The 25,295-nt window shown below is 36.0% G+C and overlaps 1 protein-coding gene and 1 long non-coding RNA gene across 4 annotated transcripts; one reads left to right on the forward strand and one right to left on the reverse strand.

Moving 5' to 3' along the window:
* Positions 1–1,054: 1,054 nt before the first annotated feature.
* Rbpn-5 (Rab GTPase-binding effector protein rabaptin-5) lies at positions 1,055–22,674 on the forward strand. Of its 2 annotated transcripts, none has more exons than XM_087349212.1 (15): positions 1,055–1,351; positions 1,445–1,570; positions 2,102–2,284; positions 3,587–3,882; positions 5,052–5,171; positions 6,873–6,956; positions 8,432–8,528; positions 10,967–11,092; positions 11,929–12,212; positions 13,399–13,544; positions 14,101–14,194; positions 14,478–14,665; positions 15,459–15,594; positions 17,092–17,319; positions 18,135–22,674. In XM_087349212.1, the coding sequence occupies exons 1-15, from the start codon at positions 1,294–1,296 to the stop codon at positions 18,300–18,302; spliced, it is 2,334 nt and encodes a 777-aa protein (XP_087205338.1). In that variant the 5' UTR covers positions 1,055–1,293; the 3' UTR covers positions 18,303–22,674. The 2 variants fall into 2 exon arrangements, with proteins under 2 accessions (XP_087205338.1, XP_087205339.1); XM_087349213.1 differs by having other exon boundaries at positions 3,587–3,870.
* On the reverse strand, positions 13,015–25,234 carry LOC147873804 (uncharacterized). 2 transcript variants are annotated; one of them, XR_015535259.1, is made up of 3 exons: positions 24,958–25,234; positions 17,495–17,558; positions 13,015–13,369 (listed from the first exon to the last, which is right to left on the reverse strand). It is a non-coding gene; the product is annotated as an uncharacterized LOC147873804 (long non-coding RNA). The 2 variants fall into 2 exon arrangements; XR_015535258.1 differs by lacking the exon at positions 13,015–13,369 and having other exon boundaries at positions 17,416–17,558.
* Between the last annotated feature and the right edge of the window lie 61 nt (positions 25,235–25,295).

Consider the following 25,295-nt stretch of genomic DNA (forward strand, 5'->3'; position numbering starts at 1 on the left):
CACACACAGATTTATGTATGTTGGGCCAAATGAAGGCCATGGCCAATCATTCATGCCACAAGATATATAGATCTTGAATTTCTTGGTTGAGTTACATGTTTAGCAGTAAATTTGATACATTAATGTAAAGGTGGCCACTTATGATACATGTAAACTGAACAGCACAATGTAAGTGCTTTCTAAGTATACAAATGTACAGAGTTCATAAGCACAGGATTGGAATTGTGTTTTCTGAATATTTTGGCTGATAATGATCTAAACACTTTACATGTCTTAATTTAAGATTTTAGGTTTTCATGGTGGTGAACTTGTTGATTGTGATCTTATGGGCTATGATAACGTGTACTATATGCTACAGTTTCGAAAGAATATCACCTGTTATTTCCCATCTACATTTATTATTTGGGAATATAATCATCCTAACTCTGCAGAATTTTTCATGGCTGCATCTTATTCATGTGTTTTGAAATTAGTTTGTCTGCCTCTCTTATGTTTCCCTAGGACAACAAGTATATACTCAACAACACTGTTTTGAAATGCTACCAGTGTATTTTATTCCAACAGCTCTGTAAAACCAAAATTTCATCCCCCATATAAAACAGGAATAGGAATATATGGATGAAGTAGTCAAAATCATAAAGAAACAGTAAATGAAAGTAACAAACCAAGTACTTACCCAAAAAACTTAGCATTCCAATATAATACAGACTCAAAGTTCAGAGGAACAGACATAATCATCTAACCTTCGAAAGTTCATGATGGTAAAGTAAGCAAAACTTCAATTCCTTATATTTATTTTATGTTCTGTAAAGCGAAACATGAATATAATACGGAAAGAAAAGAGTGCGGGTTGGAAATTGACATGAAAGGAACCTACAAACAACAACGATCTCGTAGCGTGCGTCGATTATCCAGCCTGAAAATCGTGAATAGAGCGAAGTGAAATATGTGCCATCTATGAATAAACGCCAGTACCACCAAATTGTCATCGACTTTAGTCAATTTTATCGAAACCCATTGTATCGATTTAATAAGTTTTTCCCGATCGATAATTCATTGACTATTGATGGTGATTAACGTGAAGGGAAAGGTGGTGTTGAAGATTCCAGCTGATATGTTATATTTGCAGTAGGTTTTGGAACATATTGAAGACGTCCGATTGGATAGAACCTTTGTTGAAAAGCCGCGCCCCGGGATGAAATGACTGTCTTTCTTTCTTTTTCGCTGTATAACAATAGTGTGAGGTAGAAAATTGTAAATGTTATAAGCTCCATAAGTAGATAGTAATAAATAATGGAAACGACAAGTGAAATAGAGACTTTCGGCGCAAAATCGGACGGTGAAAACGGAGGTAACCTCTTTCAGTTCTCATGGCATTTGTGTCGATGCAATGTAGATATGGTTAAATCATGTTCAGGTCTATACATATACACTTGTGTTGTAGATCTGAATTCAAGAGTCAAAGGCTTGTTGGAGAGAATTGAGAAATTAGAGAATGAAAAACAACAAATTCGTGAGGAATTTGGACATCAGCGTGCCAAGATGAAGGAGCTGTATTTACAGAAGGAAGGTAACTACATTTTGAGGAGTGAGACAATCTGATTTTTTTTAAGTTTTCGCAATCTGATTTTTTTTAAGTTTTCGCAGTCAGGCAAATATATACAGCGTTGCCAAGTGAAGTGGTGACTTACAATGTATACAAACAAGGCCATGATCTGCAGTCATTTAATTGCTCACTGCTGAAGCATCAATGTGTGCTTATAATCAGTCAACACTCCTTATCCTGTTCTATCAAATAATATTCACTCTTTTCTATTTTTAAAAATGGCTGGAATGTAAACTACCCTTTTACATCCATGAATGCTGAGGCTTTGAATTCATGGATTTTATGAGCTCCAGTATACCTTCATGATATGGGGCTTACTGTAAAGAATAGCTTTACTGTTTTGCCAGAACTTATGGTGTGATTTTAGGTATTACTTGTAATGTGAGAAGATAACATCTTGGAATATGCAGTATGAAATTAAGTGTTAGAAATTAAGGTTTTAATTCAGTTTTACAAGATTTGTTGGTTTTGAGTAATTTGATTTTATGGTTACAGAGGAACTGAAACGAGGGGCTGCAGATCAAAATTGCTTGCTGGCAGATGTTAAAAGACTAAGCTCAGAATTGGATGAGGCAAAGAGTCAGTTAGTTGTTGCAGGATTCCGTATGGAGAGTGACTTACAGGATGAAAAGCGGAAATGTCAAGAAGAAATTGCTTCTCTTCAGCAAATTGTGCAAGGTATAATATTGCAGACTAATTAATTAAGCCATGTTCCTTGATGACTAATTAATGGATTCAAAGTTAACTCACTAAAACTTATTTTCTGTTGTCATCATATTAACCAAATCAAGATACAACTTTAAAACCAATTTGTAATATTATTTTCTCTAAACTGGATAAAATGATGTACTGCCATGGCTTACTTCATGTGGAGTTAGGTAGTGGCATTTTCTCCACTACAGATGTTATGATCGTTCCATCATCTGGTTACGGGAACTTTGTTTTTTGAAAGTGGAATTGATTGCTTGATGATACATCTCTAAAACAGTTTGGTTAGGTTGATCCAGAGTTAATATGGCATGTCATGCCATTAGGATTTCGTAGGAGTTAGTCCTCAGAAATGGGATTGGCTTCAAATATGTGCGATAGTTTTATTTTAATATGATCAAACACTGAGATTTTTTTTTAATGCCACCACAAAGCTGTTATCTTCAGATGGAAGCATCAGATGCTCATTCCTTCAAGTAAGACTTGTGGAGATTTGCCCTGTTAGCGGACCTGACAAAGCTATAGCCATTCTAGAAATTAATCGTTACCCAGATAACAGTAGATTTTAGAAATGCTCTCCATTATGAAATATTTGAGGTTTTCACAGTGATGAGGATGATGATCTTCTGGGTTTTGGCACAATGTGCCGTCCACAGACCAGGAGAAAAGCCCTGCTGGGAATTTGATATATGTGCATGCGCAAGATTTCGCGGTGAGTGATGACCCATCCTAAAAGCATTCGTTCCACAACCACTGAACGAACAACAGACAACAGGTTTTTATGTGTTCCGATGGGTATAGCTTAAGATTACCTCACAGTGGCACAGTGATTTGATCTAGAATATTATCACAACACCCACAGAACACACTAGAAGTACACTCACTACACACTACTCTTAACTGCTTGATGTTTTCAGTCTGTGTGTAGTAGTGTAAAACTCTGACGTATCACACTTCCCACCAGTAGCAGCCCTCTAGTCCACTTGATAGTAAATATTCTCCCTGCACCGCCCCAGAAACAACTTCCCCCTGCAGGGCTTTTCTCCTGGTCCGTGGACTATAGTCTTGTTGATAGATACCAACATTTTGGAGAAACATACTCTCTCCTTCTTCACCCCAGTAGATGGAGACTTTATGTTTCTCTAAAACATTATATGTCTTTGTCCACATGGAATTACAACCCAGAAGACCAACATGAACATGTTCACTGCAGTGAGAACCTTGAATCTCATAGTTATATATATAGTTTCAATTTATCTTGTTACTGAACAGAAACAGTTGAAGAATCAAGTAGCTCTCGCAGCAAGTACGATTCTGAAGTGAAGCGACTCAAACGAGCAAATGAACGACTAGAAACACAAAACCTTGAGTTACGATCGCTGTTGCAGCAGCAACAACAAGGGACAACTGATAAAGGGGAAAGAGAAACCCCAATCCTTGCACCAGGAGTTATGCTTTCGGCTGTGACAAAGACCTTGGCTCGAAAAGTTGTCAGTCAGCTTGGTGCCGATGCATCTTCATTGTCGCAAGACAATATGGAAGATAGCATGCGGAAGGTAAACAAATATGTACGTAACTCATCCACCTGCTTTTTCTTAGTAGTATTCACATGCACTCATTAGAAACATTATCTGGTTACTGCTGATATGTCACCATTGAATTGAGCTTGTATACACTATTTGATAACAGTTCATGCAATTTTAAAAAATGCTATGGTTAAAGCTTGGGTGCTTGTTTTTCAGCATGTAAGGTTTTGTGAAAGTTACCTGCCATAAAAAAATCACTATAAATCTTCCTAAGTTTATCCACAAAAGAACGAAGCATTTTATCTCAAAAACTGGGCAGGTCTTTATCTGATTTCTCAAGAACTAGCACATGATAAAAAAATCAGAAAATTATTTTGTTCTGCAGTCTGCTGATACTGCTGATAAGACATTAGCACATACTCTTTTTTTACATCTTGACCAACCTGCATACAAGTGTCTGATAGAGCAACTGTATTTTTCTTTATAATATTTATGTTTTTACCCAATAAGCTAACATCAGCATAAACCAGAAGATGATGATTTAATTTCTGTTTCAACCATTCCTAATTCACTTTGACCTTACTTTTATTGTACTCGGAAGCAAAGTTGAAAAGCAATGACAACAAATCATATGTTCTTTTGAGACCATGGACAGTAAGAAATGCATCTGGCAAGTGTTTATCTGTATGACTTTTACTGTATGTTTCATTAAAACACATTGTAATTATCAATGTTAAAATTCATAATTTTTGTACTTTCTCAGTTATGCTAGTAGCCTCAAAGTATTTCCTAAACTGGGTCACACTTTTTGATACTATTTTATTGATATCACATCCATTATTTTCTTCCTCAGCTGCAGATGGTACTTTTTTCTGCAAGATATTTGCATCCATTTTCAGTTTTTCAAGATTAAATCTCACTGGATTGTTTAATTTTTTTTGAGATTCACCAGTGGGTAAAAGAGGATGATTTAAGTGTCTAGCTAAAGGATCTTACAAAATAAAATCACAATTTTGACTTAAACTAGATCTAAGTACACTTTGATTAGTATGAAATTCTGCAGTTTTCTCCTTGGACAAGGGTATTCTGCAATCTAGTCCCCCTTCTTTTGTGTTTGCTTTTCAATGAATCTACCAAATTTATATTCAAAAAACAAAAATTTAGTGTATGTCTACGCATTTGATGTTATGTTTGGTATTATTTTCCTTTAGGCACAAGAGGATGCTGAAGTTTTGCGATCCTTAGTCATTCCTCTTGAGGAAGAGATTCGGGCACTCAAAGAAAAGCTACGCTACACAGATCAACAGCTCAGAAAATATGAAGGTGACAAGGTAAAATGAACATATCATGTAATGGAATATACATTTCAAGCTTAAGATCCAAGGGAATCTGTTCTGAAGAACTGTATCAATACAGTAGAACCTGAATTGAATAGAAACTTGCCTTTATCAGTAAACTTCATTGGTCCCAACTAAACCAATATAAATGACTGTTTAAAACAGAGATGAAAAGGAAAACAAGTGTTTAAAAATAGTGTGCATTGATGTTTATTTTGTGGTATAAAATTTTCTTCCTAGAGTTGATCTGAGAAAGAACATTTCTGGCAGAAATTTAAAAATATTTTAGCCGAACCATTGACAGGTTGTGAAGAATCCTTATGGTATACTGGAAAAGTAAAAAAGAAGGAACGAATACTTGAAAAGTATTGCTTATTAATAGTAATTTACTGTATATACTGAGGTTGTTAATTAACTAATTGGACTGATGTGTTTGTGTAATTACTGTTGACACATTATACATGTTTGTGCAAAACATGAGTGATAAAATGTTAAGAGGGAATTAAGATTAATAGTAGTAAAATTTGAAGTAAAGTGCAATTGGTATTTCCAGAATGTTACAGCAGGTTTATGAAGAGAGAACAACAGTAGAACACAGGTGTATTTGCTAATTAAGTGATTTCAAAATAGAAAGAAAGATGTGAGAGGTGTAAGTTTTTGCCATCCAACAACCTTATGCACAGATCAAAATTAAAATGTTATTGGAAAAGTGAAAATTTCTAAACATCTGTATAGAAACTTCAGATTGATGTTTATTGAAGATCTGACTGTAAAGGAAATCTGTGTCAAAATTGTACCATAATATCTCAGTGATGAGCAGAAAATGAGAGGAAAATTTTCACAAACATTTTAGGAAGACTATTGTAAAGACTTGACTTTTATAAAATGAATACTGATTTGATGAGACTTGGGGCCTTGGTATGACCAGGAACAAAATTTCTATGTCTGTGGAGTCTCCAAGACTAAAGTAAAAAGTGTGAATGCCAAAATCAGTGGTTAAAACTGTGCTGGTCCTTTTCTCAAACAAACAAACAAACAAACAGTTGATTGGGTCTGGAACCTTCACGGCTATGCATTAGTAAAAGTAGACCCATTGTTTGGGTGGAGAAGTAGATTTTGCATCATGGTGGCATGATTTCCCACCCAGCATGATTAGATGGGTGAGCTAGGAAACTAACTTTATTCCACATGGAAACAAAGCATCGGGTGATCCGTGAGAACTGCCTGCTATCCACGAGCATCTCACTACATCTAATACAAGTATACTCTGTACAAACATAAGTCAAAACATCACACTCATCTGATTTATCCATGTATTTTTTTCATATTCCCAGAACTAAATAGTTCCTTGAAAGGGCCTCATTTTGAATAACTTGAAGGCATTCCCTGGGGTTTTCCAACAGAAAATTTTTATATTAATTTTGTTTCTTTGAAGCATGCTATGTGTCCTATGCATCTCTTCACTTTTTTATTTTTTCACTGTAGAACATTTAAGTTATTAGTACAGATTTTCTGCATTCTATACTACTTTTCTTTGTCTCTCTGTACATCTTTCTTAGGTATAAATATTGTTCTCAAACACCCCTACTCTAGTTCCTTTCTTCAAAGTGAGAAATTTGTCTTACTGGAATTTGAAATTCTGAAATGTTCCCCCATCGTGTAAATAAATTGTATGTATTGTGTTCTTATTTTTAGGATGATGCCATGAAATTCTCTGAAGAAATTGGAGATTTATCAGTTAAAGAAATTGTTTCTGTTGGTGCTCAAAATGGGCCAAGTGTAAGTGTACGTTTAATGTGACAAGCCTTTTGATGTTAGTCCATATAGTATTTAGGTTATACATGCTGTCTTACTGTGTTAGCCCAAGAACGTACCCATATACTGTCCGCCAGTGTAATCTTGAGACTTGCAAGGAATGCAGGAAGTCTGAAGTGTTAAAGGCTACTGCATAGCAGACGCTATCTTTCCTCCTTCACCCCACTTCCTCGCCCCACAAATCTCAAGATTACAGTCACGAACAGTACCATGCAGTATTTATTTTAATGCCTGATCTAGGAACAGTGTTGTATGTAATCAGAAAGGATTGTTCTGTAATGAGTGATAATGTTTTTGACTTGTATTTTGAAAATACCTATTTTTTATCTAAACCAGATTACTTGTTATACTAAATGATGATTTCATGACTTTTCTAGTCTGTTCAGATGCCAGGATCATATCTTAAAACAGGCCATAACCTCCTTTTAAAGCTTAACCAACTCACTATTTGTGAACTCATCTGATTTATAGTTATGTAACCTCTGCAGCTGTACTTTCTTCTTACTGAAACAGTTATTATTCTGTCAGTGTATTTTACCATGATGCCTTGCTGACAGCATGCAAGAGTAAGAAACCACATTTCACAACCATGTGAATCTTTATAGTGTCCTGATAAGTAGGCTGGATGATAAATTATGAATAGACCATAATGAATTTTCTGACTATTATAATTACCTTTACCCAAGTTACTCATGCTTGATTTCCATTTTGACGTAAATACGTCTATACGGAAGGGTCATTCGGCAAAAAAGTGAAAGGAAAACGTGTAACGAAAACGTGTAAGATCCATATCAATAATGTGTAAATATAGACCGAAAACAATGGTCAGCTTGCGTGCATTGTTATGTTACCTAGTAAACATCATCTGTTTACTCGGCATTGTTGTGTTACATTACTGCTGTCAACAATCAGCTTTCGTTATTGCGGAAAGAGCTGAGCTGTGAATCGCTTGTAGAAGAAGTGCATCGTAGACTAGATAATTTTGTGCTGGTAAAAACGTTTTAGAATATCACAAGTACTTATCTTATATAAGAATTATTACATTACATTTCATTACATTACAGAGACGTATTTACGTCATATTCTCCAGAACCGTGGTTCCACTGTCAACTTTTTATTATACTGATGGTATGAAATATTACATATGTACAAGTTGTCCATGCAGTATGCAGCAGGGTGTATTTAAGATTTTAACTTGAGCTATATTTGCTACCATAATGCAGAATAGCTAACTAGAATGTGTTACATGGCAGAGCTTTTGTTCTTCATTTCTTTTTAAATTTTATTACTGTAGCTATCTTATTATTTTAACAAAATTGACTTGTTGGGTTTTATGCAGTAAAACAGATTCTAAGGTGTGACAGAGGTAAGCAAGTATTCCTAAAATTGGATATTAACAGTTTTCTGCATATATCCTAAGAATAGTATTTATATTGTAGGTTGTATCACCTAGTAGAGATCCTGGCAGTACAGTGATTCAATCAACTAGTCTGGACTCAAAAGTTCATCAGTCACAAGCTGCAACTGGCTCACCAAGTAAGATATATTGATCAGTGGGTGGCATTTAAATAATTATTGTAATTTAATTACATATGATTTCAGTGCAGGAATAGTTCCCAAATTTACAATATAAAACTAATCAATACTGGCCCAGATTTGTGTGTTTGCGTGAGCATGCATGTGTGTGTGTGTACTAGTAGTAGTCTAGACCAAATTTGTGTTATATTTTGTTTTCATGTACATGCATTCTTATAGAGAAGGGATTTATATGTACGAGGGTCGCTCATTAAGTAATGCCCCACATTTTTTTCCTCAGAACATATTTATTCAAGATGGCTCAAATTTAGTGACAATATAAATCAATGTTTCCTTTACACATACTATTTTTCCACATAGTCCCCATCAACTTGTACGGTTTTACGCCAGCGTGGAACAAGTGCATGCATGCCTTGCCGGTACCAGCTCTTGTCCTGTGCACGTAGCCATGTCCTCACTGCTTGAATCACGCTCTCGTCATCTTCAAATCTTGTTCCGCGGATAGCATCTTTAAGTGGCCCAAAGAGATGGAAGTCGGAGGGTGCCAGATCTGGACTGTAGGGTGGATGGGGTAGCACCGTCCAACCCAATTTGGTGATTTCTTCCCGGGTTCTCAGACTTGTGTGAGGGCGTGCATTGTCGTGCAGGAGCAAAATTTCTGCTGGATGCTTGTGAGGCCGAACTCGTCGAAAACGCTTCTTGAGGTTTTTCAGGGTCCTGATGTACGCGTCTGAATTGATGGTCGCACCTCTTGGCATCACATCCACAAGAATGACCCCATCACTGTCCCAAAAGACAGTCATCATGACTTTTCCGGCGGAGGGAGTTGTCTTGAATTTCTTCTTTCTCGGTGATTGAGGATGATGCCACTCCATTGACTGCCTTTTTGTCTCTGGCTCAAAGTGGTGTATCCAGGTTTCGTCACCTGTAATGATCCGGGACAGAAAGACCTCTCCCTCAGCATCAAAACGCTCCAACAATTCAGAAGAAATCGTTTTCCTTTGAATCCTGTGGTCTGCTGTGAGACTTCGTGGAACTCATCTTGCGCACACCTTCGAATATGCGAGAGCCTGGATAATTGCAATCACACTTCCATTGCTGACTGAAAGCTGTTGGGCCAATTGTCGAGTTGTGATGCGCCGATCCTCACGAATAATGGCATCCGCGCGGTTCAACATGTCTGGAGTGGTGGCTGTGGCAGGACGCCCAGAGCGCGGCAGATCACGGAGCTCGGTTTCTTCACTTCCTGAAGCTTTAACTCTCTTAGCCCAGCGACCAACGGTGCTCCTATCGACTGCACAGCTTCCATACACAGCACACAAACGTTTATGAATGTTCACCACAGTTTCTTTTTCAGCAACAAGGAATTCAATTACAGCTCGTTGCTTGTAACGAGAGTCGTTCACAGACGCCATTTTAACAGTTCACTACAGCTCCGCCTTCGGTTGGAATCATTTGAAACTCCGTACACGAACGCGGGAAACATCAAATCTCAAGCATGTAAAAGTACACTTTTCTATCTTCATTATTGGCTGAGAAAAAAAATGTGGGGCATTACTTAATGAGCGACCCTCGTAGATATTTATGACCATGTATAGTTTTGTAACCCTGTTTCATGAGGTGAAATTTTGCAGTGTGCCATTATATGTCTTTGAGAAATTATGGTATACTGCAGGTGAAAAGAAGTTGCAGAACACTGTTCTAGATTGTGATTTAGAATATATGGGACTTTGCCAAGAGGACCTGTGAATGCTTTTGTGGTGTGGTGCTTGCCAGGCTACTTTTTTCTTTGTTTTCTTTTTGTTCAGTCTTCTTTGCCTTCTGCTTGTGTGTGTATTTCAAGGTAGTCTACTTCAAATTAATTTTGTAAAAATGCTTACATATGCTTTGTTTCAACATGATTGTTGTTAGAATATGAAGATTTTCATTGATGAATACAGAATTCCAAAAACATTTTATTATGTCCAGCAGATGGAGTCATTTAGGTGTAAAAATCATGGCAGAACTGAAGGTATGGCTCCTTAAACCTTTGATCCAATAAAAGGAAGTATGGTTGATATACCAAACTTCACAGTTGAGTCATTATCACTCCTGCTTTGTGTTTGGGAGGCTCTCAATCTGAATTTGGAGATTAGCTGTCCTGACTGAAATTATTCTTAGTTTTCCAAAGTTATTTTAGGCAAGTCTTGGGAAAGTATCTATGGCAAATTCCTTCTACAGTTGTTATAGTTCACTAATCATCCTACCATTTGATGTTATGTAACTAGCAGTTGAGAACATGTTATTAAGTAATTCAAGAATCAATAAATCCACCTCAACATTAGGCTGGGAAGTGTTGCTTTCTGAAATGACCTCCATGTTGTACATGAATATCTCTTATAAAATATTCAGTAGTATGCAGTGTCTTACTGTTTTTTTCTTTTCTTTTTTCATTACAGAAGTAAATGTAATGAACACTTCAGTCACATCGATATCTAGTCTAAATGAACTTCAGGTTGGTAGTTTGAAGAAGCAAAGTCCTGATGGCCATTCTTCTATTGCAGAGGATTCAGAATCAGTGACAGGTTAGTGAGAAATATTGTGGAGTGATTTTTAGTGCTCCCTCTTGTTAAACAATTTGTGAAATTCCCATTTAGTGTTTCTCTGGGGGACAGCAGACTTCATGAAATGCTGTTGTGTATACGTAACACTCCTGGTGCTTCATAATCTTATTGGCTGAAACACTATCATAAAATAACTAAATAAAAATAACAGCAACTAGGCTAAATAATATACATTTAGGAAGTTCTGGGTGTGTGCCTAGGCCATTTTTCTCTTCAGCAGATGAAGGGGTTGTACCTACAAGTAGGCCAAGACACTTCCTTCCGTATCGCATCTGCTGCATCATTCATGTTTGCCCGATTGTGTTTCATTAGGTGTTCTATAATCTCAGCAGTTGATGCAGTATCTACTCCTAATATAATAGCCAATGTTTGTCAAACTTATGAGTGCACCATTTGTGCGATGCAGAAAGAATTGAAATTAAGTTCTCGTGACTGTGACAGCAAGAAATGGGATCTGGCAGGAGTCTGGAGTCAGGTGATAAGTTTTATGTTGATGCATTTGGCTGGATTTTTGCTTCAGCCATGGGGAAGATGTTTTCATATCTATTTTACTTTGTAAATTTATTTTATGCTTATGATGCAATTTGTAAAGATGCTGCTGCAATAAATTATATTACTGTTTGATGTGAAAGAGGTTTATTCCTGACAATTTTCTGTCATACTATTCTGCTCATAAAACAATGAAATAAACAAAAAGGGAAGAAATATGGTAAGAAGTCTGAAAATTGTTATAGTTTTGGCTTTCAGGAATTGATGAAATATAATTTCTGTTCATGGTTTCTAATTCTTACATTTAGATATAGTGAGCAAGAAAGATGGTGAGAGTGTTGGTTCACCAGTAAGCCAGGGTCATCTCTCTGCTATTGCCAGACTGCCGCAAGCTGTGACACCTTGTGACATGTGTTCCAACTATGAGGCTCAACTTGTACGAGCTCAGCAGGAAAGAAGAGAACTGGAGAAACAGGTAGCAACTCTTGAACGAACTGTGGAGAGATATCGTGAAGACCTTACCAAGGAAGCTGACTTTCGAAAAGATATGGAGGAAAAGTGGAATGAAAAGAAGGAAGAACATAAGGTTCAGGTAATGTACTGTACTTTCTTATTTTTCTTTTTGGAATTTTCCCATTGTCATAGATTACCTATTCTTGTGTGTCCCATAAGGAGACCTAAGCATGAATGGGAGGGTAATATTACAGTTTTGCCAAGGGAAATGTATTGCAAGGATGTAAAATGGATACATGATTCAAGATAGGAATCAATGGCAAACTTTTATGGTGGAATTAAATTTGAACTATGAAGTGATGATCAGCTACTTATGGGGGATGTTGGGGATTTATTGTAATGTAATTGTTGGGTTTATCTATTAATTTGGTCTACACATATTATGATTTATTATTTCCCATTTTTACTGGCAGTTGTTAATTTTGACTTATGCCATGAGATTGCTTGTTTAACACCATGTAGATAGTTGTTGTTGGTAGGAAGTGTGAATTTATCTTATAACAGTGTGAGGTAATGTATGGAAAGACTGTTGTAAGTATGAAGTTGATACGAGGATGATTAGTTAGCATCATGCCCCAGCCACACTTTACTCCCAGGAGAAGGACCCCTGGTACCTTTTGTATGTATAGGAGACTTGATTGGGCCCAGAGCTGTTCTGGGTTCAGAGGATAGAACAGAAATCCTTTGCCTCTGCCAAGGATTGAACCCCTAGTTGTCCAGTCCACAGTCAGACACTATACTGACTCAGCTACTCGGTTCAGAACCAGTGACATAACATGTTGTAAAACTTACTGTACAAATAGATTTTCTCTGTAGACAAATTACTGTTTAAAAAGTGTATAGACTACATGAGATTAAACATAGCCTATATGTATGAAAAATTGAGGTCATCCTGTTATTTCAGTCATCCTTTACTATTCTTTTGTCTTTATTATTACTTGTTAAGAGCCATTTTTGTATTACACATGCCTTTTCCATTTTCCTCTTTAAACATGAAGGAGTAAATATGTCTTTGAATATAAATGTATTGTTATAATTGTAAAAAATATTTCTTAGGATAGTTTAACTGTTTCTTGCATTCTAAATCAGTTCTCCAAGTTGTAGTGCCACAGCAATCTAAGGTAATACATCTATCATTTGTTACTCTCCTGCTGCACCCTTTTAGACATGCCTCTTGTTTTGTTTCTGTTGCAATAAAGTTCTTTTTATACTAGGGTAAAGAATTATTGATAGCACCTGAAATGAGAGTTTTACATGTTCTATAGGTTGCAGAATTGAAAAAGAAGATGGAAACTGCAGAGGAAACGTTACAAGAACTTAGACACACATACACACAAGTTTACAGCGAAGTGATGGATCAGCTGACAAGTCTTACACAGCAACGTGAACAAGTGCAGGAGCAGCTTAGCAAGTGAGTCTCATGTGGGAGAAGCCTTTCTCCTGTTTGGTAGTCTTATCTAAACTGTTCATATCAAGCATGTTGATGTAGAAGTAACAATCTAAGACACATTCAGGAAGAACTCAGTAGCTATCCTGACCAAGGATTTGTATCTTTTCCTCAATCTCTGTTCGAATTCTGGGACAGTACCTTCAAATAGGCTTTTTTGCCTCCTTCCAGTTCTCTTCTTATGCATAATTGACATTTGGCATCATTGGCATTTAAAAATATAGCTGAATAAAATTATATTAAGATAATGTGTTAATGGAAAATGTAGTATAAGTAATGTATACACACAAGGCTGTCCAAATTTCAGATTGTTCATGCCATGCCATGTAATGGAGAAGATGGCAATTAAATGATAAAATATTAAAATGTGACACACAATTGATGGCATTTGTTATAATCGTGAATATACCCGCATTTTTCATAATGTTTGGCAGTAACTGTGTTATTCTCATTAATATTTACAGTACCTAGAGCAGTATAAAGTGAAGTTTTACTGTATTACAAACTTCATTACTTTCAGACTTCAGAAGGAGAATGACAATTTATTAGGGAAACACAGTGCCCATTCTCAGCAACTGCAGAATGAAATGATAAATTGGCCTGACAAAGTGGAGGTAAGCTTTTCATGTTCTTGTGATACTCTTTAATGAAAGTATGCAATGAGTTACTTATAACAGCACTGACAATTATGATGAAATTATAGGATTGAGGTGAGACTCCCTTTATAACTGCCACCTCCAATGAGCATGTTAAACCAGCTGGTGATGATGAGCAATAATGAGTGCAGAACACTGGTGACTCAGAGAAAAATCTTCCCCTCACTCTTCATCACAAATCACACATGATCTGCCCTGAAATTGAATCTGCACCTGCTTTTGTTCAATTTCTTTTGTGCAGGATCTTCAGGAATTGTTACTGAAGTTTCATGAAGAACTGATTGCTGCCAAAGTAGCAAAGGAGACTATGGAGGAGCAAGAACAAACTTTGCACTGTGAAATACAATTGATTCGTGACCAGATGAGTGGAGAACATGAAGAACGAGTGAGCATGGAAGATAATCTCACTCAGGAACTGAACAGCCTGAAGTAAGTTTCACAATGTAGGCTGTATAAAAACTGTAGACAAAATTATCTTTTGAAAACTTTATGGAGATCACCTGGAAACCCAATTTGCAGATAAAAATGTAACACTATAGTGGGTTCAAGGACTATAGGTTGTGGGAATGTGAACTGGATAGAAATCTGTCAGGATGGAATGTAATTACTTACTCTCCTGGCTTTAGATTATATAAGAAGACATCTGTTGAATATTTAAATAATTTTCAGTTTGTGGATTTATGTAATTAATACAGGAGGTAGAGATTAAATTTGTCAGTTTAGTTAAGTTAGTAAAGCAGTTACTTCTATACCTAAACACAGTACTGTGAAGGTGAAGATTTTGAGCATTCTTGCTCTTGGAGGAAGGGGTGAAGATTCAGCATCATACTGTCTGCTTTCATCCTGTAGAAAAAGTTCTGAAAATTCGTTCAGTAACATGCTGTGTCCTGGTGGATTTTTTCATGAATGTAAAGAAATTACTCCTTTCTAAACATGTGACATATATGGTGGTAACTTTGTGCTGTGGCACTTTTGATTGGTCCAGTTGTCATTGTCAAATTTTTATGGTTGTGTATAAATGCATCTGTTAGTAGTAGGAGTGTTGTTATAACCTACAATATCTAATACTTTGAAACCATAAAATGCACCTTGCCATTGGTGAATGCTTTTAGTCATAATATAAATTTAAAAAATTTGTGACTGCATAGTGCCTTATTTCTTAGGTTCATTACTCATCATACTTCTTGCGTATCAAGATTCATAATATATTATCTTTCCACAGGATACACCTTCATAAATGTGAAAGGGAGCGTGATAAATACAAGGTCACATATGAAGGACTTGAGAAATTAGTAAAAAGTAGTCAGCAAACAGCAACAGAATTTGAAACTCAGCTTACGGATGTTCTCAAAGTAAAGGTGTGTGTGGTAAACTGAGTAATAAATATGTTGAATTAAAGATGGTAATACTAATAGATTAAAAATTGTATTAATTTATATTTTATATATTTAATTATTTTCTTTCCTCAGCTTGCTGCTCTATAATAAATTTCAGAATTCAACAAATTTATGATGCAGCTAACCTGAGGAGGAAGAATGGGCCCAACCATTATTTATATTCATTCAGAAGGAATGAGTAAAATCCTAACAGATATCTTTGAAACTAATAGCTGCACATAATAATGCAAAGAAGAATGTTCGTAGATATAGGGAATTTTTTGTTGTGATTTTCAATAATATGCGTTGAATGAATGGTGAGGCCTATGGTAAGCTCTTAGGCAAGAATGATCAATAAGAAAATTAAACATTTGTCAGATTTCTCTGCAGTAACAGTGTGAGCATTCTGTTAGTTGTATGTAAATTGTATCTTATGACAGTGGTCAAACACATCCTCAGGCATGGGTCTGAAAGCTGTAACCAAAATAGCTGAAAATGTATAATTTTTATAAATTAAGGTATAGTAGGTGATATATTCATTTAGAAAATATGAGAACAGTCAGAAACATTGGAAATGTAATTACGGAGAGCTATGATTAAGGATGTAAAGGTTTGTATTGGGCTATACTATAGTCGGCACAGTAATTTTTGGCCGGTGGAAATTTCCAGGGGGAAGACTAGGAGCGAGTCATTTGTGTGATAGTATAATGCTGACTGCACCGAGGAGCTTATCGGACTGAACACCCAAACAAAAATACACTGACTGTGCCACCTCAGTTACACAGAGTAGGCCCGTCCGCCAGCTCCACTAGCTTCTCCACCGCCCGAAAACTACTGCGCCGACTATACTATAAATATTAGCAATAGTAAACCTCATGTCCAACCCCCTGAACATGAGGTCTACCTCTTGTCAGCTGTTTGCAACTGCATATTCAGTATATTTGCAGTGACATATCATCCACAATCCAAAGGCAAACTAATCTGTGGTTGCTTATTGTTCGATAATGAGAAACACAATTTTTCTCTACTGACTATGATAGTAGTCAAATTGTGGAGGTTATGATGGCCTGGATATTGGGCAATGAAAGATGCCTGCAGAACTGTGGGGAAAGTTCTTGTAAAGCAGCAATTTTTGAAGACCAATAAGGAGGTGATATAATAATATTATAATGGTTCTTAGGCATGTGGATTGTATGGGTATGAACTAGGTAAGGATCATATCTGGAATCAGAAATTTGGTATTAATAGCATGAAACTTCAGGTTCTAACCAGAAAGTTATTTATTAATTTTTGTAGTATGTCAGCTTCCTTCCAACCCTTCTAAGTCCACTAAGATTATTTCTTCTGGCATCTCATTTGCATGTGATACTGTATAGCCCTGGCAGCTTAAATAGTGTCATTATGTAACTGATTTCTTGGAATTACAAAGAAGCCTAATCCAACATTGAATGCCTGTAATATTTATATTTTTGATTTCAGAAACAACTGGAAGAACAAGTAGCTGAGTTGAAGAGCCGTGTAGGTTCATTGCAGCAGGAGTTAGATAACAGTGAGGCAGTGCAGAAGGACTTTGTACGGCTTTCTCAGTCTCTTCAAGTTCAATTAGAAAGGATCCGTGAAGCAGACACTCAAGTCAGGTGGCAGCATGATGAGGACATAGAAGAGTGTCAAGGCTGTAGAACTGGATTTTTCTTTCCACGTAGTAAGGTATGCACATGGATATTACGTATCCAGTGTACACTTTCTAAAATGTGTTTTGAACAGACTAATTATCATGCAGAAGTTATGGTTATATATATCAGCTTGAACAGGAACTCAGAGTTTTATTTTCTTAGTTGGCAAATTATTTACTTTAAGAAGATTATAAAAGTAATTCACTTACACTGTCTGCTGTGTAGTTATGTTTAAGATCATGCAGTGTTCCACCCCTTATCGAGTGTGATAACCTGAAACATGGATCAGTGAAGCCACTGCATTATTTGAATAAGAAACCTTGCAAAAGGTTTCCTATTTCAATTGGATGTTGTCCAAATTACCATCAGAACTCATATTGAATATCTGTGATTAAGACATTTGAGTTATTGTAGTTATACAAATTAATTTTTTATCATAGATTGTCCTCATTTGAACAAATTTAACATTGATTAACCTGGTAAGTTAGCTTCATATTACTGTATCTGATCTGACATGCACTCAGGAGAACCTACCGTCTATCTTGACATGGTTCCTGTGGTCATCAAATTTTTCTGGTGAATAGTACTAAAAATCTAATTTGTCTTCTTCCTCCCTCATCCCTCCTAACTTATTATTCTTATAATTCTACAATTTGTTATGTTAATTACTCCTTACAAATTAGGTAGCCATGCACAAATCACTGCTAATATTTGCTTTAGTGCAATATATCTGATGTGCATTCTGGAGATATCAGGTTTCAAATTACTTTTCCAGACATCTGTTGTAATGTTTTTCATACTTGTCTTTAATGGAAAGAGAATGAATGCCTGTTCATATTTCTGTTGCAGCAACATTGCCGTCATTGTGGACGTATCTTTTGCATCAACTGTCTGTCCCATACAGTACACAGTGGACCTAACCAACGTCCCTCTAAAGTTTGTGATGTCTGTCACACATTACTTGTGCGAGACACTGCCCCATATTTCAGCACTGAACCACCACATACACCAGATTAATTTCTTTATGTGAAGATTCTTCTCTTAAGAAGGTTGTCTATTTCTAGTTTTGTATCATATATATACATATTCAGTATACTAAAATACCTTTAGTTTTTTAAAGTTTTTTTTTCTTTTCAGTTTATTGATGACAGCTTGTTGAATAGTTCATATTTCCACATGACACTGAAGTCTGGACAGCATCTTTAAAGGGGTGCTTTCTAACAGGTGTAATTCTCTTAAAATATGAATAATGTACCTTTGATGAATATAAATACACTCTGACCACATAGAATTTTGGCTTGTAACATCTGTTTATTTTGGAAGAAACTTCTTGCATTCATAGTAGATGTGAGGATAGCTGGGAGAAAAACAGGCCTGCAGAGAAGAAACCACCCAGTGATGTGCTTAGAATCATGATGAAGTTCGTACAGGTTGTACTAGGTCACTATATTACTGATTTATGAGAAGCATATTGTAAAGATGGAATGCTTCATGCAAATTTGTGTTAAATAGGTTCAAATTGTTCTTATACAAGAATACATGATGTAATTTTTTAAATGAAATGGTAATACAGAACTACTTTTGAATTTTGGAGCTATTCCCATTTTGCCACAAACACTAAAGTTGTAAAGTTGTGGCCATGATCCTGAACTGAGTAGGAAGTTGTGATTTTGTTCAGAGCAGAACAGAGGTGGGTATCATAATGTACAGAGAAGCGGTTGTTTCAAGAACCATCTAGTAACGAGAGATTTTTGTCACCTAAGAATGCTTTCTTTTGCTTCTTCAGCACATATATCACTGGTTCACATTTATATAATCCGTCCGGCACCACATTTATTTTTCACAAATTATGCTTCCTATTACAGCTAAAGACTACCATTGTTGGCTTTGTCTGTATGTATGTTAGTGGCAAATGCTTTGATCTGGCTAGTAGTGTACTGCCAGATGAATAAAACTGGTTGAATATGAAAGTACTGTTTTACTATTTAAAACAGTATTGGCATAATAAGAACTATAAAATACTTTAGCACTTTGGTATGATTGTTGGGGTTGTTTAATATTGCATTTCTGCATGACCTGACTTCTAGCCAGTATTTGCCATTGGTGTATGTATTCTTGACTGAATGTCAGACGTTTCTTCCAAGAAATGTTGTGTAACAGTGCAGAATAATTCAATTAATTGGTGTTACGATGAAAATTTAAAACTCATAAAAAAGTTTGTCTATAAACTGGCTTTATATATTGTTATAGTCCGATATAAACTTTAAAATACAGTGAAACCTCTATCCATCGTTCCCGGAACTATCGTTTTCCCGGATGCATCGTCCGTTTTGTTCGGTCCCGAATACATCCCATATAAAATAATGTTACATTTTCCCGCTTCTATCGTTCCTCGAACTATCGTTTTATCGCATCGATCGTTCAAAAATCTTAGTCCCGGCCCACAATTTTCCCGCAATGATCGTTTCTGAGAATTTAAAATGCTGGGTTTTGAGATAAATTATTACCGAAAGACGCACAATGTTTTTGGAATACGCAGTAGCGGTAACCTGTTATGTCGCCCAACCAGCACAGATTCTTTTGGAATGAGGGGTCAGCGGTGCAGGGGTGATAGTTGGAGTGAATGGCGGTGCCCATTGTCAGAAATTTTACGATTTTAATTAGGGTGCACTCATATTTCGTTCCAGCGATGCCAGATGGCATGTGCAGTGTGAATTTCTTCACAAATGCTTTTATTATAAGTACAAAGGAAAGGCTGGCGGCACTTTTCATTCTTCTGGTTCATCTCGTTTCCAGCGGTTCAGGGTCTTCTACAGCTACGTTTCGTTTAGTTCGGCAGTAATAGTATTTCCATTCTTCCTGTTATTGTCCGCAAAGGGGGTTGGAGTGGTGAGGAAGAAGAAGAAGACGAACGCGAGCCCGAAGCTTTGCCGAGGTTTGCCGAAGCACACGCTGCATTGGCGAAAGTGAAGTCGTTCTTTTATGCGCTTAATATTAGTGAACGTGACGAGGAAAACATTTTGAACGTGGAAAGTGCTCTGTTTGGTCTAAAACGTAAAGTTTCGACAAACCAGTTGTCCATTAAAGACTTTTTTGGTAAAAAGAAGTAACTTTGAAAGAGAAACATTGTTTTTTTTTTTAAATTTTTAATGCTTTCCCGCATCTATCGTTTTCCCGCATTCATCGTTTTTATTTCCCACCCCCGCCGAAAACGATGCATCGAGGTTTCACTGTATATGAGTATCACAGGTGCATTACAGATGGATCTGTATTGAACAAGCTACTGATTTCATAAAACCACATCAGATACATATATTTTTTGTCTACATAACAAACATGTACTGGGATTTTAAACTTTTGTAGCTCTGAATGTATGTGAATTCATGTTCTTAATTTTGTGTGTAAGTTCTGAAACAGAGTTTTCCAAAAGAAAGTGAAAATATGTTTTTCATCATAATGGGGGTCACTTGTTAATGTAAAAATGCAAGAATCAAAGTGAAATAGTGTTTAGTGTTTTTAATATGGTATATCTTTTGAATATGATACTTAAAAGCTGTTAATCAAATCTTCGAGCTGAAGGGTTATATATGGTAGGAAGGCATAAATTAACCCTTTGAGGAATGAGCATTCTCTAAATTTACCTAAATTAGGACATACTCAGACATTTACTTAGTTTCAGGCCTCTTGCATGTTTTTATCTTTGGGTATTTGGTGGTACAAATTTGAGATTAGATTACGTTTGAATTATATGATTATGAAATAAATTTAAAACATCCATTGGTATTTGCAGTAGCCATGATGCTGTGAAGGAAACTGAAAAAGTATGCAAAATTATTACCAAACTGGGGTTGTGTGATAAAAGAATAACGATTGTGATAAATTAGATAATATGTGGCAGACTGAATTTTGGTATGATTATTTTATTGAAACTGTAAAAATGTGGAACAAACAAACCTCAGTTCCTATGGTCCAGCAGATGGCAAGATCCTTAAGAATTGAAGGGTTAAACATTACCACATCGCAAAACTTCTGTTGCCTTCCTTTTGTCAATATTGTAATACATTTGCAATCTAAGTTGGTTTTCATCAGAAAATAATGAGTAATATTAATATGATTTGTGCATTTATAGGACCTTTACTCACTTTGTACATGAAAATAACACTGAAAACATAGCAGTGCCAGTTTTTAGAACCTTGCTGAAAGAAAGCATTTTATAACAGATGAATGGAAAGATGTGTGCTCATGTGGTCATTCTCCATAGTCAGATAAAATATTTCTGTAATGTCTCAAAAATGGCTCATTGTACAATATGTATATTTGTGTGTGTGTGTGTGAGTGATAAAATTATCTCATTTAGGTCTGCATTGTTTATCTGAAGTATTTTTGAGAAGTAAAGTTTGGGTTCTAGGTGGCTAATAATACCCAAATTAATATTTTTATTTTTGTGCTTTAGTAAGGGTCTTCCAAACAGAATCCCATTAAATCTAATAACAGGTTCAGAACTTGGAAGAAAGACATTAGCCTATAAAGGAATTTTTTATTTCATATAAAGATTGCTTGAAAATGAAAAACATGCATTTCCACACAAATGAGTTTCATCATATATATATGAGTAATTTGTCTAAAAATTTAAAATTCTTTTAATGAGTATGAAGTAATCAACTGGATTGAATAATGGTAGTACAGGCAGTACCACATCATGGGATGTTGCATCGTGTTGTCTGGTAGAAATTTACTGACATTCAGAGGTGCTTCCTTGTCTGACTGGTTATTACATCAAAAATCAATTTCTCACATGCGGCTTATTCATTTACCTGATTATGGAGACAGTAAGCAATTTGAAACATTTGTAAACTTCTACCAGACTACATGTTGCAATACCCCAAAAGAGTCATCTTGGTACAAATGCCATTTGGTGGGGATCTTATTTTTGAAGAACTGAACGTGGAACATGTTTTACATTGACAGAAGGTGATTTGTATGAACATTATGGGTGCTATTGTGATAACTGTGATATAAAATGAAAGGTTGTCTTTGTTAACAGAAGTAGATTTTGGTAAAATTGTTAGCTGTAAGTCTAGTGTAGTGTATAGGTGTGTGTGTGGTGCGCATGTACGCATGAAATGTTATAAGTGAATGACATCTCTTTTTATATAGGCCATTAAATTTAGAAAGTTTTGTTGTGTATGTAAACACTATGCAATAGTCCAAAGTATTTATTATATTTATTTAGTAATTTCTGACTCATATTGCATATTTGAAGACCATTATTTACCTGCATAAAGGTTGGTATGGATTATGATGTGCAATTCAACTGCAATTATGAAGTGAGATGTGTGGTCTGCAGATAATAGAAACTAAATAAAAATGGGAATTCCATAAGCATTAAGACCAATAGATAACTTAAAAATATTTGAAGATTTCTGTCTTCTGGGTTATTGCGCTGTGTAGTCTGGTCGATGTTAACCAACGTTTCAGAGGTCATACTGCCTCCGTCATCAGGGCGATGACGGAGGCAGTATGACCTCTGAAACGTTGGTTAACATCGACCAGACTACACAGCGCAATAACCCAGAAGACAGAAATCTTCATATTCACCGCTGTGAGAACCTCAAGTCTTAAAAATATTTCCTTGTATTGACATTCTAAAATGAATTAATAGACATTGAATTATTCCACTGTATGAGATTTGAGGTTTCACAGGAGTGCAGATGTCACTGTTAGTATTCTGGGTTGTAATGCCATATGAACTTCCTGCTAGGTACCAGTATTTCAGAGACACATATTGCCTCCATCCACAGGGCAGTATGTTTCTCTGAAATCTTAATATCTATCCAAAAGTTCACATGGTATTAAAACCTAGAAAACCAACACCAACAAATTATTCCAACATTTTAAATACAAAGAGTTACATGGCAGTTTTCCACATGAAGCAGTTAAAATATCAGTACAGCTGGATTCTTTTATAGTTGTCTCTTCTTGTGCTAGCTGCACAAAACTGAACATAATTTTGAAGGTATTAAGAGCAAAAGTGCTATCTGTACTATAGTAAGGAAGCTGGTTGTTTGTCTCAAGGTTGGGAAGTATGGGATGCAGAGTGTGTAGAATTTTATAATGCCCTGGTCAGTTAGTTTCTCCATTCACCTGTGATTTGAGGGAGACCTGTATGTTCTCTAAGCTGTGTTACAAAGCACAGTATGGTGCAGAATAAAACATACCAAATTGGTGTCTTTGTGGCTAAATCCACCATTTAAGGCAAACCTTGTGCAGCAGTAATTCTCCTAAGTTATATTTCAGAAGGTATCTGATTAAAATCTCTGGTCAGGTTTCTGGTTGTCAACATAGGACCTACTTGTCTATGTGAATGTTGGTATAGTACTTCAAAATGGGCCATGTGATCACTTCTTTCAATTACAGTAACTCAAAACCATATAATCTTTGCAGTTGAAACAACAGTGCCAAGTAAACCAAGAATTAGTTACCATAAGAAGACACTCTAGGATAAAGTAAATTGTCTCTGCCTATCACAGTATAAAGGTATACAGCACGTGGAGACAAAACTACATACTTTTAGACACTGGTTGTGACAGTATGAAAGTGTATGTAACTGCTGCAGGTTACTCACATTGCAACTATTAGATCCTCATTGGTATGATAAGGAAAATCACATTATGAGAAGCTTCATAAATATTTTTCACATAATACTGTTGGGGTCATTAAATGGTGGTGGACAGAACATGTAGCATAAGTGATATGTTTGAAAGTGGTAAAAGAATCTCAAAGGATAAATATGAGGGAGGCCTATTGGCAGTTACTGTAAGAGGCAGTGAGCATCTTTGAAATGATGATGTTGGTAAACTTCTACCTGACTTGACAGCACATCCCAGAAGACTTATCTTCATATTTGTCACATTGAGAACCTGAAAGATTTTTTAATTGACTGTCTGGAACACTGCAGAATTCAACATGAATAGAGAAATTGTGAGATTGAATTTGGTTAGGCATTTGAATACAGAGAAAGTGTATGCTTAAGTAGTACCAACAAAACTTTTGGCAGAACCTGACCTTTTGGAAAAATAAGGCTATTCAGGAGACTTCTTCCAGTATGACTCAGAAACTAAATGCCATTCTTCAAAGGGAGAATGCAGTGCTCCCAAGACCAAAGATCATGAATTCTAAAACCAAACAGGTCAAAACTATTTTGATTGTTTTTCTTTAAGCCAAAGGTATTACCTCTACAAATTTCCATCCTCCCAAACAAAGTAAAAATCTACTTTCATGATTTGAATTGTTGAATGTTACAGCACACTGGAGACAAAATCTTTGGCCAGACAATGATATTTGCATCATGACCATTTGCTTTGACAAAGTTACTTTTGGCTAAACAAGTAATTGTGTTGGTACATCCACCACACTGCCTAATTTGTACATGACTTTTGTGCTTCAAAAAATAAAAATATTGGAGACAGTTTCATTTTCCATAACTTGAAATTTGGGTAGTGTGATGACACCACTGTCTGGTAATTATTTAGTTTTTTCTTTTTTCAGGAATGACAAAAACATTAGAACTCTAGTCAGACACTCCCCGAATCATTTCGGTTGCCAGCCCTCGTAACTGGGTATAAAGTGAGGGAAATGAGGATCTATAATTAAAAGTCTTACCAGAACTTACATCGTAATTAAATGAAATTGGCTGCACAATAAATGGGTACATTGTTTCGTTCAGAAAATACAATGGTAAGAGGCCGTTTTTAAATACTGTCTAGTTTGGATCAAAATGATTATACATAACATCCAATGGTGGGTGGTTTGTTACAGTTGTGAACTAGCGTGTGTGATGTTTGAATGTGGATTACACAACAAAATACACCATTTGCAGTCATTTACACTTAACAGAACATTGCGTTTGTCAACAACGCTAATATCCAGGTTCATCAATATGGTTAGAATTCGGCTAGGAAACATTTCCCAATAGCACGCTTAAATAAAATGTCATAGCATAGTGATTTT

This window comes from Zootermopsis nevadensis, unplaced genomic scaffold, assembly GCF_977971745.1.
Source record: "Zootermopsis nevadensis isolate Lab colony 2312 unplaced genomic scaffold, Znev_1.0 Znev_ptg000015l, whole genome shotgun sequence".
NCBI classification, from domain to species: domain Eukaryota; kingdom Metazoa; phylum Arthropoda; class Insecta; order Blattodea; family Termopsidae; genus Zootermopsis; species Zootermopsis nevadensis.

Bases quoted from the DNA above. Each gene is read 5' to 3' on its own strand.
- Rbpn-5 (XM_087349212.1), top strand. From the start codon at position 1,294: ATGGAAACGACAAGTGAAATAGAGACTTTCGGCGCAAAATCGGACGGT. The intron at 2,285-3,586 runs GTATAATATTGC...GTTACTGAACAG, and splicing joins TCTTCAGCAAATTGTGCAAG to AAACAGTTGAAGAATCAAGT. The intron at 12,213-13,398 runs GTAATGTACTGT...CATGTTCTATAG, and splicing joins AGGAAGAACATAAGGTTCAG to GTTGCAGAATTGAAAAAGAA.